This window comes from Palaemon carinicauda, chromosome 42 (genome assembly GCF_036898095.1).
Source record: "Palaemon carinicauda isolate YSFRI2023 chromosome 42, ASM3689809v2, whole genome shotgun sequence".
In the NCBI taxonomy this organism is placed as follows: Eukaryota; Metazoa; Arthropoda; class Malacostraca; order Decapoda; family Palaemonidae; genus Palaemon; species Palaemon carinicauda.
The window spans coordinates 2,514,170-2,530,066 of record NC_090766.1 but is presented as its reverse complement, the minus strand read 5'-3'; the positions used below and the strand labels follow the sequence as shown (position 1 = coordinate 2,530,066).

Here is a 15,897-nt window from a genome sequence, read left to right as displayed (position 1 = left end):
AACTCTCATTCCATCTGAAGGGGCTCTGCTGAATGTAAATGCTATGTAGCTCAAACGTAAAAAACAAAGATTATACAATAGGAGTTATTAGATTTATTGAACACAACCTATCCTTTTAGGATGTCCTCGAAGTGTCCCATGTACAGAAAAATATTTATCTCTTTATTGTAGAAAAGATTTATTTATCATATTTACTTCTAGGGACTTGTTATTGCTGGCCTGGGTGATTTGAAACGACCGGCAGAGAAGTTGTCATTAACCCAGTCTGGAGCCTTAGCAGCTACAGGAATCATTTGGTCTAGGTAAGTTATAACTTGTGTTAAAGTGCCTTTTGACTACAGTAACTCAACAGTTGTTGATATCAAAGATATTATCTTAAATGACATGAAGTTCTGTAGTATTGTAAAGGGATTTAAGATAAGGGGGACCTTTTTTATAAAAAGACAATTTCTTATAAAGAGTTGAATTGTCAACTATTTAAATTAATCTTCTACAAAACTCATATGCTATGTGTTTGAAGTGCGAGGTTTGTGACAAGAATAGTAAAAATAAGAAATTCAGGATTTGACTTCTCTGGCCAGGTGTCCATCTTAATTAGAAATTGCCTTGGCATATTTGCTTGGTTTCAGCATGGAACATAATTTTCCATATTGAAGTCTTGCGTCAGGCAAGAGAGTTCTCAATGTGTCTCAAATACTTTTTCTATTTCTTATTGTTACTTCAACTTCCATTTTTATGAATAGAACTTACCCGGCAGTTATATATACATAGCTAATAATCTCTATTTCGGCAGAATTTTTCTAAACGTGGCAACCGCCTTGTGGTGGTTGGGTGGTAACACCCGTTAAAGGGTGGTAGGAGGAATCATTCCCGTTTTCTGTTCTTCAGTTCATCTCTGCCGGCCGGATCGACAACACATTGGTCCGTCATTAAGAGTTTTTCTTCGCTTTCCCTGTATCGGTGTACCAGTCTGCTATTTGGTGAAGTACTCTGATTTGGGGTTTTGGCTATCGTGTTTTTGTTATTTCTTTGCTTTTTTTGCTGTTTTCATTATGAGTGAAAAAAGTCATTATCGTGTCTGTGCGAATGAGGAATGTAAGGTGAGACTACCGAAAATGGCGGTAGACCCTCACACCGTGTGTTTAAATTGTAGGGGTTTTGTTTGTGCCTTAATAATAGGTGCGGGGAATGTAAAGTTTTGGATGAAAAGGATTGGTTGATTATGAAGCTCTATGTGCGTAAACTAGAGCTCGATAGAGTTAGGAGAGCTTCTAGGTCTAAGTCTAAGTCTTTTAGTGGTAAGGAAGACGAACTTAGTGTAGATTTATCTTTTGAACCTATAATTGATTCCTCTTTGGAAGTTGATCCTTCCCTTGAGTTAGTAACTCCTGCACCTCCTACAGGATCCGTATCTGCGGATGACCCTCGGTACGCTAGTTTGGCTGCCGAGTTGAAGGCCTTTAAAGGTAAGGATAGTGAAAGTGCTTGTGTTAGTGCAGTGGAGGTGGCGACTGACCGAACCTGTCATAACCCTAGGCCTAGACCTCTACCAAGCTCCCAGGACCAAGGGAGAAGATACGTCGACAACCGAAAGGGGGTGAGAGGTACGTACCCTTGGTCAGCCGTCGCCTCAAACAGCCCTGTTGCCGAGTCCCAGGCTGTTCTTGACTGTCACGGAAAAGACGTGTCGGATGTGTTAATTTCTTCTCAGAATTCACCCAGACGTAAATGGAAGTTTGAAGCGTCAAGACCTTCTAAGAGGAGATGGAACCGCGACGAACTGTCTCGTTCTTTCTCTCCCGGTTCTAGCAGTTATGAACCTTGTCCGTCGGAGGATGATTTCGACTCCGTGCCTGTGAAAAGGGCGAAGCCTAAGCCTACTGCCGAAGATCCTCCCCCTTCTACGAGTGTTATTCGTCAACCCTCCCCTTCGGGGCCGCAAGACCCAGCTGATGTTGCTAAATCCTTTATGTCTGTCATGCAGGAACAACTTTTTACGTTAGTGCAAGCATTTAGCCGCCCTCACGCCCAGTCTGATAGATGTAAAGACGACTCGTTACCTATTAAGAAGTCTGCTTCTAAGAAAGAACGGAGTTCTTCTCTAAAGAAAACTTCTCCCTCTCTGCACCAGGATGAGGAATGTGTGCTTTCACAAAGCGATACTTCTTCTCGATACCAGGACGATACCGCCTCCCGTTCACGATACCAGCACGATTCCTCCTCTCGTTCACTTCGCCACGGCGATACCGCCTCTCGTTCACTACGCCATGACGATACCGCCTCTCGTTCACTACGCCAGGACGATACCGCCTCTCGTTCATGACGATACCGCCCCTAGTTCTCGACACCTGGACGATACCGCCTCTCGATCACGACGCCATGACGATACCGCCTCTCGTTCTTGACGCCAGGACGATACCGCCTCTCGCTCTCGGCACCAGAACGATACTGCCTCTCATTCTCGGCGCCAGGGCGATACCAGCCTGCCTCTTCGGGACGATACTGCCTCTCGTTCCAAGGATTCTTCTAGCGCTGGGCTCCAGGATGCAACCCATCTTTTGCAGGACGATTCCTTTGATTTGCCATTGTCGTATTCTAAGGAACCTTCTTCTCGTTCAAAGGATGTTGCAGATGTGGATCAGGACCTCGAGGAGGTTTCTGATGACGATGATAAACCTGCCGACGCTGCTGGAGATTACAAAGTTCTCTCTCGCTCCCTTCTTGAACTTTTTGGAGAGGAATTCCAACCTGCTGCCCCTCAATCTCCTCAATCCCAATTTAACAGAAAGAAGGCCAAGAAACAGTCGGCCTTCATCAAGATGAAACTGTCGATTTCCGCAAAGAAGGCTCTTGCGAAGATTGATGACTGGATGAAGGAGCGGAGACAAGCAGTTAAGACTTCCTTCTTGTTTCTACCAGCTCGTCTTGCTTCAAGCAGGTATGTGGTATGAAACTGGGGAATCTTTGGGTCTGGGAGTGCCTTCCTCCTCCAAGGGTGACTTCTCTGGCTTAGTGGACCCTGCTAGAAGGCATGCTCTCAACTCAGCCAAGGTCATGTGGTCGATGTCGGAGCTGGATCATCTCGTCAAAGGTATTTTTAGAGCCTTTGAGGTTTTTAGTTTTCTAGACTGGTCGCTAGGGACTCTGGCAAGGAAAACTGACCAGATGGAAGGAACTAGAGACCTTACCAGCATTATGTCCTGTATGGACAAGGCCCTCAGAGATAGGGCGAGTGAGTTGGCTGCGCTGTTCTCAGCTGGGATCCTAAAGAAGAGAGCCCTGCTTTGCTCTTTTACTTCAAGGTCTGTTACGATTGCGCAGAAGTCTGAGCTTCTTTACGCCCCCCTGCCTCAACATCTTTTTCCCGAGTCCCTGGTTAGAGACATTACGCTTTCACTGGCCCAAAAAGCCACCCAAGACCTTTTATCTCGTTCTGCTCGTAAGCCCTTGGCAGCCACTCCTTCTTCTTCGAAACGGGAGGAAAAGAAATTCCAGCAGCCCTTTCGGGGCAGGACTACTTCTTCAAGACCAGATTTTAGAGGAAAGAGGCAAGAATCAGGACCAAGATCTACCAGGGGTTCGTTCAGACCTTGCTCCAGAAAATGAAGTTCGTCTCCTCCAGACAGTAGGCGCAAGACTGTCAGGTTTTTGGCAGTCTTGGAAGAGGAGAGGGGCAGACACCTGGTCCCTCTCAGTCATCAAGGAAGGATACAAGATCCCCTTTCTGAAGAAACCTCCTCTCGCAGATGCTCCGCTGGCCTTATTAGCCCGGTACACAGATCCGGGGAAACAGAAGGCCCTAATAGACCTAGTCGACCAAATGCTAGACAAGAGAGCGATAGAACCGGTTCGGGATCTATCCTCCCCAGGCTTTTACAATCGCCTGTTTCTAGTCCCCAAGAACTCGGGCGGATGGAGACCCGTCCTGGATGTCAGCTCTCTCAACGTCTTTGTGGAGAAGACAAAGTTCTCCATGGAGACGACTCAGTCAGTGCTGGCATCAGTACGTCTAGGGGACTGGATGGTGTCCCTCGACTTGCAGGACGCGTATTTCCATGTCCCCATCCATCCGACTTCAAGGAAGTACCTGAGATTTGTAATGCAGGGCAAGTACTTCCAATTCAGAGCTCTTTGCTTCGGTCTCAGCACGGCTCCTCAAGTCTTCACCAGGATAATGGCGAATGTGTCAGGCTGGCTGCATCAGGAGGGGATAAGGATATCCTTCTATCTGGACGATTAGCTGATTCGTTCACGATCGAGAGAGAAATATCTGGAGGATTTACGGAAGACTTTTATGATGGCTCAAGATCTAGGCCCGGTCATCAACAGGGAGAAGTCTCAGATCAAGCCGAATCAGACTATTCTCTGTTTGGGGATAGTTCTGAATTCAGTTTTTTTTCGGGCTTCTCCCTCACAGGAAAGACAGATCAAGTGTCTCGAAAAAGTCAGAACTTTCCTGGACAAGAAGAGATGCTCAGCGAAGGAGTGGATGAGCTTGCTGGGGACTCTATCCTCCCTCGAACAGTTTGTCTCTGTGGGGAGACTCCATCTAAAGCCTCTTCAGCACTTTCTTTCGAAAATGTGGAACAGAAAGACGCAGGAAGACTCCTTTTCCTTCCCCATTCCAACAGAAGTCAAGAATTTTCTGAAGTGGTGGCTGGATCCAGCCTTGTTAGGGGAAGGGATCTCCTTTCACAAGAAGAACCCAGACCTAGTGTTGTTTTCAGACGCATCAGAGTCAGGCTGGGGGGCAACACTAGGAAGCAAGGAGGTCTCAGGCTATTGGGAAGGAATTCAGCTGGGATGGCACATCAACAACAAGGAGCTGATGGCCATTTTTCTGGGGCTAAAGGCCTTCAAAGACTTGGTGTCTGGGAAGATTGTGGAGGTCAACTCAGACAACACCACAGCTCTTGCTTACATCAGGAAGCAAGGGGGGACTCACTCTCTGTCTCTGTTCGAGACAGCAAGGGAGCTCCTTCTTTGGGCGAAGGAGAACAAGATAGGTCTGCTGACGAGGTTTGTTCAGGGACAGAAATGTGAGGGTGGACATGCTCAGCAGGAAAGGGCAGGTCCTTCCCACAGAATGGACCCTCAACCAACAGGTCTGTCAGAGTCTCTGGAGGCTGTGGGGGAGACCCCTCATCGATCTTTTCGCCTCCAACTTATCCAAGAGGATCCCCAACTATTGCTCCCTGGTTCCGGACAAGGAGGCAATAGCAGTAGACGCCTTTTTGATGGATTGGACGGGGATAGACACATATGCCTTTCCCCCGTTCAAGGTCATCAATCTGGTAGTCAGGAAATTCGCTCTCCTCGATTCGGGACGAATGATCCTGATAGCTCCTTTCTGGCCGATGAGGGAATGGTTCACGGAGGTGGTGGACTTTTTGATGGACTTTCCAAGAAGCCTCCCTGTAAGTCCAAAGCTGCTCAGACAACCCCACTTCGAGAGGTATCATCAAAACCCCTCGCTCTCAATCTGACTCAGATCGAGAGGATTTTCAGCGCAAGCTGCGAAAGCTATCGCCAGAGCGAGGAGGGTCTCTTCACAGAGGGTCTACCAGTCCAAGTGGGAGACCTTTAGGGCTTGGTGTAGGAAGCACAAGATTTCCTCATCCACTACCTCTGTGAGCCAGATTGCGGATTTCTTGTTGTACCTCAGGCAGGACGCTAAGCTGGCTGTGTCCACAATCAAGGGGTACAAAAGTATGCTCGCTTCAGTCTGTCGGCATAGAGGCTTGGACTTGTCTCGCGATAAGGACTTACATAACCTCTTGAAGTCTTTTGAGACAACCAAGCAGGTCCAGTTAAAGCCCCCTTCTTGGAACCTTGATGTGGTTCTTAAATTTCTGTGCAAGAGATTTGAGCCCATCTCACAGGCTCCCCTTAGGGAGGTTACGAAGAAAACCCTCTTCCTTTTGGCCTTAGCAACAGCTAAAAGAGTCAGTGAAGTCCATGCAATTGAAAAGCAGGTAGGCTTCAATCTGAATGGGGCAGTTTGTGCCTTAAGCTTAGACTTCCTCGCTAAGAACGAGAACCCTGCAAAGCCCTGGCCAAGGACCTTTGAGGTTCCTAACTTGACTAACCTAGTGGGTCAAGAGCAAGAGAGGCTCCTCTGTCCAGTACGAGCCCTCAAGGCCTACTTGTCTCGCACTAAAAATGTGAGAGGCTCTTCTAGCTCCCTGTGGTGTTCTGTGAAAGATCCTCAGAAGCCCCTTTCCAAGAACGCGTTGTCTTTTTTCCTGAGGGAAGTTATAAGAGAAGCGCATCTCTTGTGTGAGGAGGAACACTTCAGACTTTTAAAAGTTTAGGCTCACGAAGTGAGAGCCATTGCGACCTCGCTTGCTTACCGCAAGAACATGTCGGTCAAACGAATTATGGATGCGACATTCTGGAGGAGCAACTCTGTGTTCGCCTCTCATTACCTCAGAGAGGTGAGAGTGGATTATGAGAAATGCTATACCTTGGGCCCATACGTAGCTACGGCTTCTGTACAGTGGAACCTCTACATCCGATCGTATCTACATCCGAATTTTCCAACATCCGAAGTAAAATTCGAGCAAATTTTTGACTCTACACCCGAATTTTATTTCGACACACGAAGTAGCAATTTTCGTCGTACCGGTTGTATCCGAATTTTTCGACACGCGAAGTACAATTCGAACACGTTCCGACTCTACACCCGAATGTTTTTTTCGACACCCGAAGTAAACAATACTCGTACGCATAGTCGGTGCTCATAGCGCCTGAAGTGTTTTTTATTTCCGCCGATAGAAGGCAGCACATCGACCTCGGAGGGACGCTCAATTAGCGCGGCTTGGGTCAGTCCTCTGTTCTCGTCGGCTTCGTGCGGTTGTGCTCTTTGCGTTGTGATATTAACTGTGAATTAATCGTGATTTTTTACGTGCATCCATTAACGATAATTTACGTAAATCATGGGTCCAAAAAGGCTTAGTTTTGCCAGTGGTAGTGGTAGTGGTGAGAAAAGGAAGAAGGAAATGCTTTCTATAGAAATTAAGCAGGAAATTATTGAAAAACATGAGCGTGGCATCCGCGTGAGTGAACTTGCTAAACAGTATGGCCGTAATATGTCGACGATCTCGACAATCCTTAAACAGAAGGAAGCTATTAAAGCAGTGAAACCTTCTAAGGGGATCACTATAATTTCCAAACGCCGTACCCCTATCATAGAAGAGATGGAACGACTTCTACTAGTGTGGATTAAGGATAGAGAGATCGTTGGCGACACCATCACCGAAACCGTTATCTGCGAGAAGGCGCACGCCATCTTTACGGACTTGAAGGAGGAGAGCTCTGTGGGTGATGCTGGGGAGAGTTCAACCGAGCCTTCCTCAGATGATTTCAAGGCATCTCGTGGCTGGTTCGAGAAATTTAAGAAACAGTCCGGGATTCATTCAGTTGTTCGCCACGGAGAGGCTGCTAGTGCGGACACAAAGGCTGCAACTGACTTTGTTAAGAAATTCGAAAATATCGTAAAGGAAGAAGGCTACGTAGAGCAGCAGGTGTTCAATTGTGATGAAACCGGGCTGTTTTGGAAGAAGATGCCGAGTCAAACCTACATCACTGCTGAAGAGAAGAAATTGCCTGGGCATAAGCCAATGAAGGATCGGTTGACTCTTGCGCTATGTGCCAACGCTAGCGGGGACTTTAAAGTCAAGCCCTTGCTTGTTTACCATTCGGAGAACCCTAGGGCCTTTAAAGCACACAACGTCGATAAGGATCAGCTTCATGTTTTCTGGCGATCCAACCCGAAGGCCTGGGTCACTAGGCAATTCTTTGTGCAATGGGTAAACCAAGTTTTCGGTCCTTCTGTGAAGAAGTATCTTCATGAGCAGAAATTGCCTTTAAAGTGCCTGCTATGCCTTGACAATGCACCCGCTCACCCCCCCGGACTTGAAGATGATATCTTCGATGAATTCAAGTTCATAAAGGTGCTGTATCTTCCACCAAATACCACCTCTATCCTCCAGCCCATGGACCAGCAAGTCATCTCTAATTTTAAGAAGCTGTACACCAAGCACTTATTCAAGCAGTGCTTTAATGTCACGCAAAGCACCAACTTAACTTTGCGTGAATTTTGGAGGGGCCACTTCAATATCGTGCACTGCTTAAAGATCATTGATCAGGCTTGGGTGGGATTAACTCGACGGACCCTCAATTCTGCATGGAAGAAGCTGTGGCCTGATGCAGTTTCTCCCCGAGATTTCGAGGGTTTTGACCCCGAACCTGATCCCGTGGTCGGTGCAGCGGAAGCCGTAGAGGAAATCGTCTCCCTTGGCAAGTCCATGGGTCTGGAGGTCGACGCAGATGACGTTACGGAACTCGTCGCCGAACATCACGACGAACTGACGACGGATGAGCTCAAGGAACTCCATGCTATGTCGGAACACATGAGTGATGACGAGGAAGAGAGCGAGGAGGTAGAACATGTGTTAGGTTCAGCGCAAATAAAAGAGGTGTTAGGAAAATATCAAGACGTGGTCGACTTCATCGACAAATACCATCCAAAGAAATTGCAGGTTTGTCGTGTAGTTTCTCAATTCGATGATGTTTGCCTAACGCACTTTCGAAACATTCTGAAAAGCCGTACGAAGCAATTATCTATCGATGCTTTCTTTAAAAAAACTGCGAAGCGAACTCGCGATGAAGAGGATGTAAGTGAACCGAAGAAAACGGCAAAGAGTGAAGAGGAAGAAAGTGAAACACAGAAAACGGAAAAGAGTGAAGCAAAAGAAATTCAGTCAATTTTAAATGTAAGTGATAGTGATTAAAATTACGTAATCATCAAAAAGAAAAAAAGAAAATGTAAAAAAAAATATAAAATATAAAAATAAAAAAAAAAATAAGCTAAGTTATGTTAAAGTTCACTTAGTGTAAGTTAGAATAAGTTACGGTAGTGTTACGTTTATCGTAGTTAACCTCTCTACCTCCTCGCCGTCCGTCCGTCTCCTCTCTCCTCTCTGCGTAGCGAAGACGAACAACACCTGCGCTGGAGTTTCTAAGGTAAAGTGACGCTAAAAACCCGTTTCTTATTTATCATTTTTTGCTAATTCTTCTTATTTACATGTCTATTCTTCTTATTTACATGTCTATTATCTAATTTAGTGTTCATTATTCTCATGGGAAAGTTATGTGTAGTAGTTTATTAAGAAGTTATCATAGGTTTTTGGGCTCAACCACGGATTAATCCTATTTCAATGTATTCTTATGGGAAAATTCGTTTCGACATCCGGTCAATTTCTACATCCGAAGTTGGTTCTGGAACGGATTAAATTCGTATGTAGAGGTTCCACTGTATTAGGCAAAGGAGTAACTACCTCCCCTCAACCTTAGTTTTGTATACTTGTGCGTAGGTTGGTGTTTTTATTGGTTGTCTGAAGACTTCGACTTGTGTACAGTCACCTCAGTCTAGTTAGATAATTTTTATCTACTTTGCAAAAGTTAGGTGGTTGGTTTTGGTAAGGTTGCAGTTTTTATATTGGGCAATGGGTAGTCCTGAAGTCTAGTCAGATTGTTGGTCTCACCCCGTTGACAGACTCGATTGAGTGTTTTCAGCACTGCAGGTCACATCCTGGCTGACACTCCTAAGGGAAAGCGACTCAAGAGGCAGGAACCTTTGAAGTCAGCTACCTTAGCAGGTAAGTAATCAAGGTGTTTTTTTATCCTACAACTTTTTTGGTTGTTTCCCCAACGATGTTTACTGTCTATCACCCTCCTCCAAGTGTGTTAATCAGCTATGTTTATATAATTGCCAGGTAAGTTCTATTCATAAAAATGGAGTTTTTATGATAAAACAAAGTTTTGTGAATACTTACCTGGCAGTTATATATACATTCGAAGGCCCACCCACCTCCCCTCAGGAGACAGGTCGGGCATAGATGAACTGAAGAACAGAAAATGGGAATGATTCCTCCTACCACCCTTTAACGGGTGTTACCACCCAATCACCACAAGGCGGTTGCCACGTTTAGAAAAATTCTGCCGAAATAGAGATTATTAGCTATGTATATATAACTACCAGGTAAGTATTCACAAAACTTTGTTTTATCATAAAAACTCCATATTTAATCTTTGGTTTCCTACCTAGCTATCCAACCTCTCTTCCTCTCTTCACTGCCTAGATTATTGGGATTGGATTGGAGTTAACTACCCAATAATTTTTTTACCATAGAATTGTTGACGTTCCCTTAATTGAAGCTGCCAATGATAAACTTATCACTTTTGGTTCAGCACGAAAAAACTTTTTGGTAATAGTTCAACTTATGCTAGAGTGGTATCCCATTCTGTGGATTCAATAAATAATTTAAGAACTGTTCACCCTTCAGCTGGTGCTAAGTTTTAGAATCCTGAAAACTTCCCATCATCCTAAAGTCCATAAAAATACAGCTATCCGTAGAATTCTATGGTATTCCTGCAGCCTCACTATTTACATATAGAGAGTCTTCCCATGTGAAATATTACTTTCCAACTGTTTGGTATTACTGCTCAACCATCACCTAAAGACATGCATTCTACTTGGTTAGCTGAAAGAGCAAATGGTATAACTACATACAGTAGGGTCCCGAATTAAGCGTGTTCGAATTACACGATTCCCCTTTTCCACGATCGCTATTTTTCAAAAATAAATTTTCTGTATCCACGAGGCTGTTCAAAGTTCGCGAGTCAAGCACTACAAAATGTATCAAATCTATAGTCTTTTTAAGTATATTGGTAGCCCTAAATACGGTGATTTATAATAAATGTTACAAAACAATATTAACATTACATTTCATTAACATAATTTCATGATGAATAGCCTATTTAAGGATAAAATTCCACAACAATGAAATCAACTGTTAACTGTGCGAGTCCAGCTGACAAAATGTAAACAGAAATGTGGTTACGTTCTCGGCAATCTTTATCTTTCTCCAACCTTACGATAATTGTAATGGTAGTGTTAATGATGGTATATTAAAGCATTATTTTTGTTTAGTACAGTATATTTAAAAGCCTTATTTTTCCCTCTGGGCGTTCAAGGTTTTCACGAGTAGACTGGGTTCGTTTATCGGCAGTGAACAGCCTAAACTTCGGTAACGAGTCGTCAATTTTTTGTCATATTTTAAACAGTAGGCTATACATTTGATTTGCAAACATTAGTTTTGTAGAGTAGACGGTAAAATAAAATCTAGAGAGAGAGAGAGAGAGAGAGAGAGAGATTTGATGGCAGAAATCTCTCTCTCTCTCTCTCTCTCTCTCTCTCTCTCTCTCTCTCTCTCTCTCTCTCTCTCTCTCTCTCTAGATTTTATTTTACCGTCTGCTCTACAAAACCAATGTTTGCAAATCAAATGTATACTGTTTAAAATATGACAAAATATTGACGACTCGTTACCGAAGTTTAGGCTATTCACTGCCGATAAACGATAACAAACCCTTTAATGCAAACTAACTGTATCCTTTGATATTCCTCTATATTTATCACGAATTCCTTCTATACCTCCTCAGACACACTTATTTCAAATATCTAAATTATTCTTATCACAACTAACACCATCTAGTCATTTTCATTCCATTATATCTATTATTCCTCTGAATCTGATTCCCTTTCCTTATTCTGTTTATTCGATGGGATTCGTTTTTCCCTTTACCGTCTTTCAGAATCTATTTTTAGCCACTGGCAACCAAATCCCCCCTTCCCCCGTCTCCTACCGTCTCCCCTGCGAGTCCACCCAGCCTATCTCATCACTCCCCTGTTCTAGGTCTGTAACCTACTGCGTCATAATATCTCTCTCTCTCTCTCTCTCTCTCTCTCTCTCTCTCTCTCTCTCTCTCTCTCTCTCTCTCTCTCTCTCTCTCTCTCTCTCGTTATACAATACTTACAAATAGATGAAGAAACCAAAATCGGTTTTCTTGAAGTGTCAATTAAATACAAAACGAAAAAATTATACCGTGTATACATCCATTTCAATCATAACTTAAAATACGGTAACCGATTTCGTCAGCAAACCACTATTTTTTAGGAAACACCATTCTATTCCAGAAAATTTTTACTCTTTAAATGTCAATTGCGCTATAATAAAACATGTACTTATGTTGTAAAATTTCGGGTGTGTTTTAAAAATCGAGTATTGCTAACTTATTTTTGTTTTACTTTTGGCTGTGATCACATCAGCTGATGTCTAGCTTCCGCGCGAATACAATAACAAAGAATTGTTTACACCATTTCTTAACTTATTCAAACCATCTATACAGTTAATATTACATAAACACCAATGTGTTATAACCTATCATATTTATTGTTTAGTACTTTAAAACCATCCCTCTCTCTCTCTCTCTCTCTCTCTCTCTCTCTCTCTCTCTCTCTCTCTCTCTCTCTCTCTCTCTCTCTCTCTCTCATCGAACGTTATAGCGGTAACCTAATTGTTCGGTGACTTTAAAAATAGGCCTAGTACTTTCTTCTTTACCTTTTTTGCATATGGATCCATAATTGAGGTGGGTACAAGTTGACTTATAACTGAAGTTAGGAAAAGTATTTTGGATATGGAAAGGACAATTATCTTTCGTAACAGTTTAGAATTATCGTAAGTTATCACTGTCATTAGCGGCAGTTTGCTATTGTGGATTAAACGCATAAGGAAAAAAAAAATTCCAGCTTTGCTACGAATTTAGGAATTTATATGGATACGGTAAGTAAAATATTTGTAATAACATAATGTTTACTAAATGTTTGTAATATCATTAGTTATGACTTAGATCATGTGTGTTTAATGCATTCGTTTGTTTATTATGATCGAAGATGGAGCGTAAACAAATGGAAGGTTTCCGTTTCAGGCGGCATCATAAAGAAAAAAATTTCATAAATGGCATTCATTTCATTTATTTGAAAGTTCTAATAAAAAATAATTAAAACATTGGTAATAACAAATTCAACATATAATCTATACTTGGTAAAATTGCTGTCAATTCAAAAACACAGATGTATAAATGCGTCTGTTTCTTCGTTGTGATCAGAGTTAAACGTAAACAAAACATTGGTTGTCGTTTTCTATTCTGCTTTTTAGCGTGTTTAGGAAACGCATGATATAAAATCGCCTTTATTTTGATAATTCTGGATTTTCAATCATACAACAAGCTAGTCTATAGAGTGATGGTTTTGCTATTCACCAGTTGTATTATACAATAGATATGACAAACATTAAAATTTGTCTGTATTTAGGGTTGTGTTGTAACGGGAAATATATGGTGTTTACACCTATCCTGGTTATAATTTTAACCATTTTTCAAGTTATTAGAACTTTAAAGTATATTAAATGTTTTATTTATTTACAAAAACAATTTGATATTATAAAGAAATACAGTATAGTACAAAGAAAGTATTGGAAATGGGTAGTAAACACATTTGAATAGGCAAATTGCTGGTTGCCATGGCCACAATGGAATTATTTCTGTTAGTTGTGTGTTTCGAAATTCGCGATTTTCCATTTACACGAGGTCATTAATCGACCAAATTCTCGCATAATTCGGGACCCTACTGTACATACATATACCAAGGCACTTCCCCCAATTTTTGGGGATAGCCGTCATCAAACAAATGAAACAAAAAAGGGGACCTCTCCACTCTACGTTCCTCCCAGCCTGACAAGGGACTCAACCGAGTTCGGCTGGTACTGCTAGGGTGCCACAGCCCACCCTCCCCCGTTATCCACCACAGATGAAGCTTCATAATGCTGAATCCCCTACTGCTGCTACCTCCGCGGTCATCCAAGGCATCGGAGAAGCAGCAGGGCCTACCGGAACTGCGTCACAATCGCTCGCCTTTCATTCCTATTTCTATCACGCTCTCTTGCCTCTCTCACAGCTATCCTTCTATCACCCAGAGCTTCCTTTACTCCATCCATCCACCCAAACCTTGGCCTTCCTCTTGTACTTCTCTCATCAACTCTTGCATTCTTCACCTTCTTTAGCAGACAGCAATTTTCCATTCTCTCAACATGGCCAAACCACCTCAACACATTCATATCCACTCTAGCTGCTAACTCATTTCTTACACCCGTTTTCACCCTCACTACTTCATTCCTAACCCTATCTACTCGAGATACACCAGCCATACTCCTTAGACACTTCATCTCAAACACATTCAATTTCTCTCTCTCCATCACTTTCATTCCCCACAACTGCGATCCATACATCACAGTTGGTACAATCACTTTCTCTTTACATTCATGCCCAACCCTCTATTTTTTACTACTCCCTTAACTGCCCCCAACACTTTGCATCCTTCATTCACTCTCTGACATACATGTTTCCACTCCACCATTTGCTGCAACAACAGACCCCAAGTACTTGAACTGATCCACCTCCTCAAGTAACTCTCCATTCAACATGACATTCAACCTCGCACCATCTTCCCTTCTCATACATCTCATAACCTTACTCTTACCCACAATAACTCTCAACTTCCTTCTCTCACACACACTTCCAAATTCTGTCACTAATCGGCCAAGCTTCTCTTCCGCGTCTGCAACCAGTACAGTATCATCCGCAAGCAACAACTGATTTACCTCCCATTCGTGGTCATTATCGTCTACCAGTTTCAATCCTCGTCCAAGCACTCGAGCATTCACATCTCTCACCACTCCATCAACATACAAGTTAAACAACCACGGCAACATCACACATCCCTGTCTCAGCCCCACTCTCCCCGGAAACCAATCGCTCACTTCATTTCCTATCCTAACACATGCTTTACTACCTTTGTAGAAACTTTTCACTGCTTGCAACAACCTTCCACCAACTCCATATAACCTCATCACATTCCACATTGCTTCCCTATCAACTCTATCATACGCTTTCTCCAGATCCATAAACGCAACATACACATCCTTACCTTTTGCTAAATATTTTTTGCATATCTGCCTAACTGTATATATCTGATTCATACAACCCCTACCACTTCTAAAACCACCCTGTACTTCTAATATTGCATTCTCTGTTTTATCCTTAATCCTAGTAATCATTACTCTAACATACACTTTTCCAACTACACTCAACAAACTAATACCCCTTGAATTACAACACTCGTGCACATCTCCCTTACCCTTATGTAGTACAATACACGCACAAACCCAATCTACTGGTGCCATCGATAACACAAAACACATATTAAACTATCTCACCAATCATTCAAGTACAGTCACACCCCCTTCCTTCAACATCTCAGCTCTCACTCCATCCATACCAGATGCTTTTCCTACTCTCGTTTCATCTAGTGCTCTCCTCACTTCCTCTATTGTAATCTCTCTCTCATTCTCAGCTCCCATCACCGGCACCTCAACACCTGCAACAGCAATTATATCTGCCTCCCTTTTATCCTCAACATTCAGTAAACTTTCAAAATATTCCGCCCACCTTTTCCTTGCCTCCTCTCCTATTAACAACCTTCCATTTCCATCTTTCACTGTCTCTTCAATTCTTGAACCAGCCTTCCTTACTCTCTTCAATTCCTTCCAAAACATCTTATTCTCTTCATATGAATGACCCAATCCCTGACCCCACCTCAGGTCAGCTGCCCTCTTTGCCTCACTTACCTTGCGCTTTACTTCCACATTTTTCTCTATATCTTTCATACTTCTGTACACTATTACTCTGCAGCCATTCTTCAAAAGCCCTCATTTCTCTTCCACTTTTACCTTCACTCCACTATACTCCAATATTCATTGCCCTTCCTCATGCTGCCTCCAACAAACTTCTTGCCACACACACCACTTGATATCCCAACAAAATTTTCTTTTACTAACTTCCACTCCTCCTCTAAATTACCAGTTTCTCTTACTGTCACTTCGTCATATGCCATTTTCAACCTTTCTTGATATTTACCTTTTTACCCCCGGTTTTATT

General features: G+C 42.9%; 1 protein-coding gene across 1 annotated transcript in view; it reads left to right on the top strand.

The window, feature by feature from the left end:
- LOC137632749 (mitochondrial pyruvate carrier 2-like) overlaps window positions 1-15,897 on the top strand; it is a 64,391-nt gene that overhangs the window by 17,299 nt on the left and 31,195 nt on the right. The window contains exon 3 of the mRNA XM_068364826.1: window positions 202-302. Coding sequence (XP_068220927.1) covers window positions 202-302 — 101 coding nt within the window. The remainder of the gene's footprint in view (window positions 1-201; window positions 303-15,897) is intronic.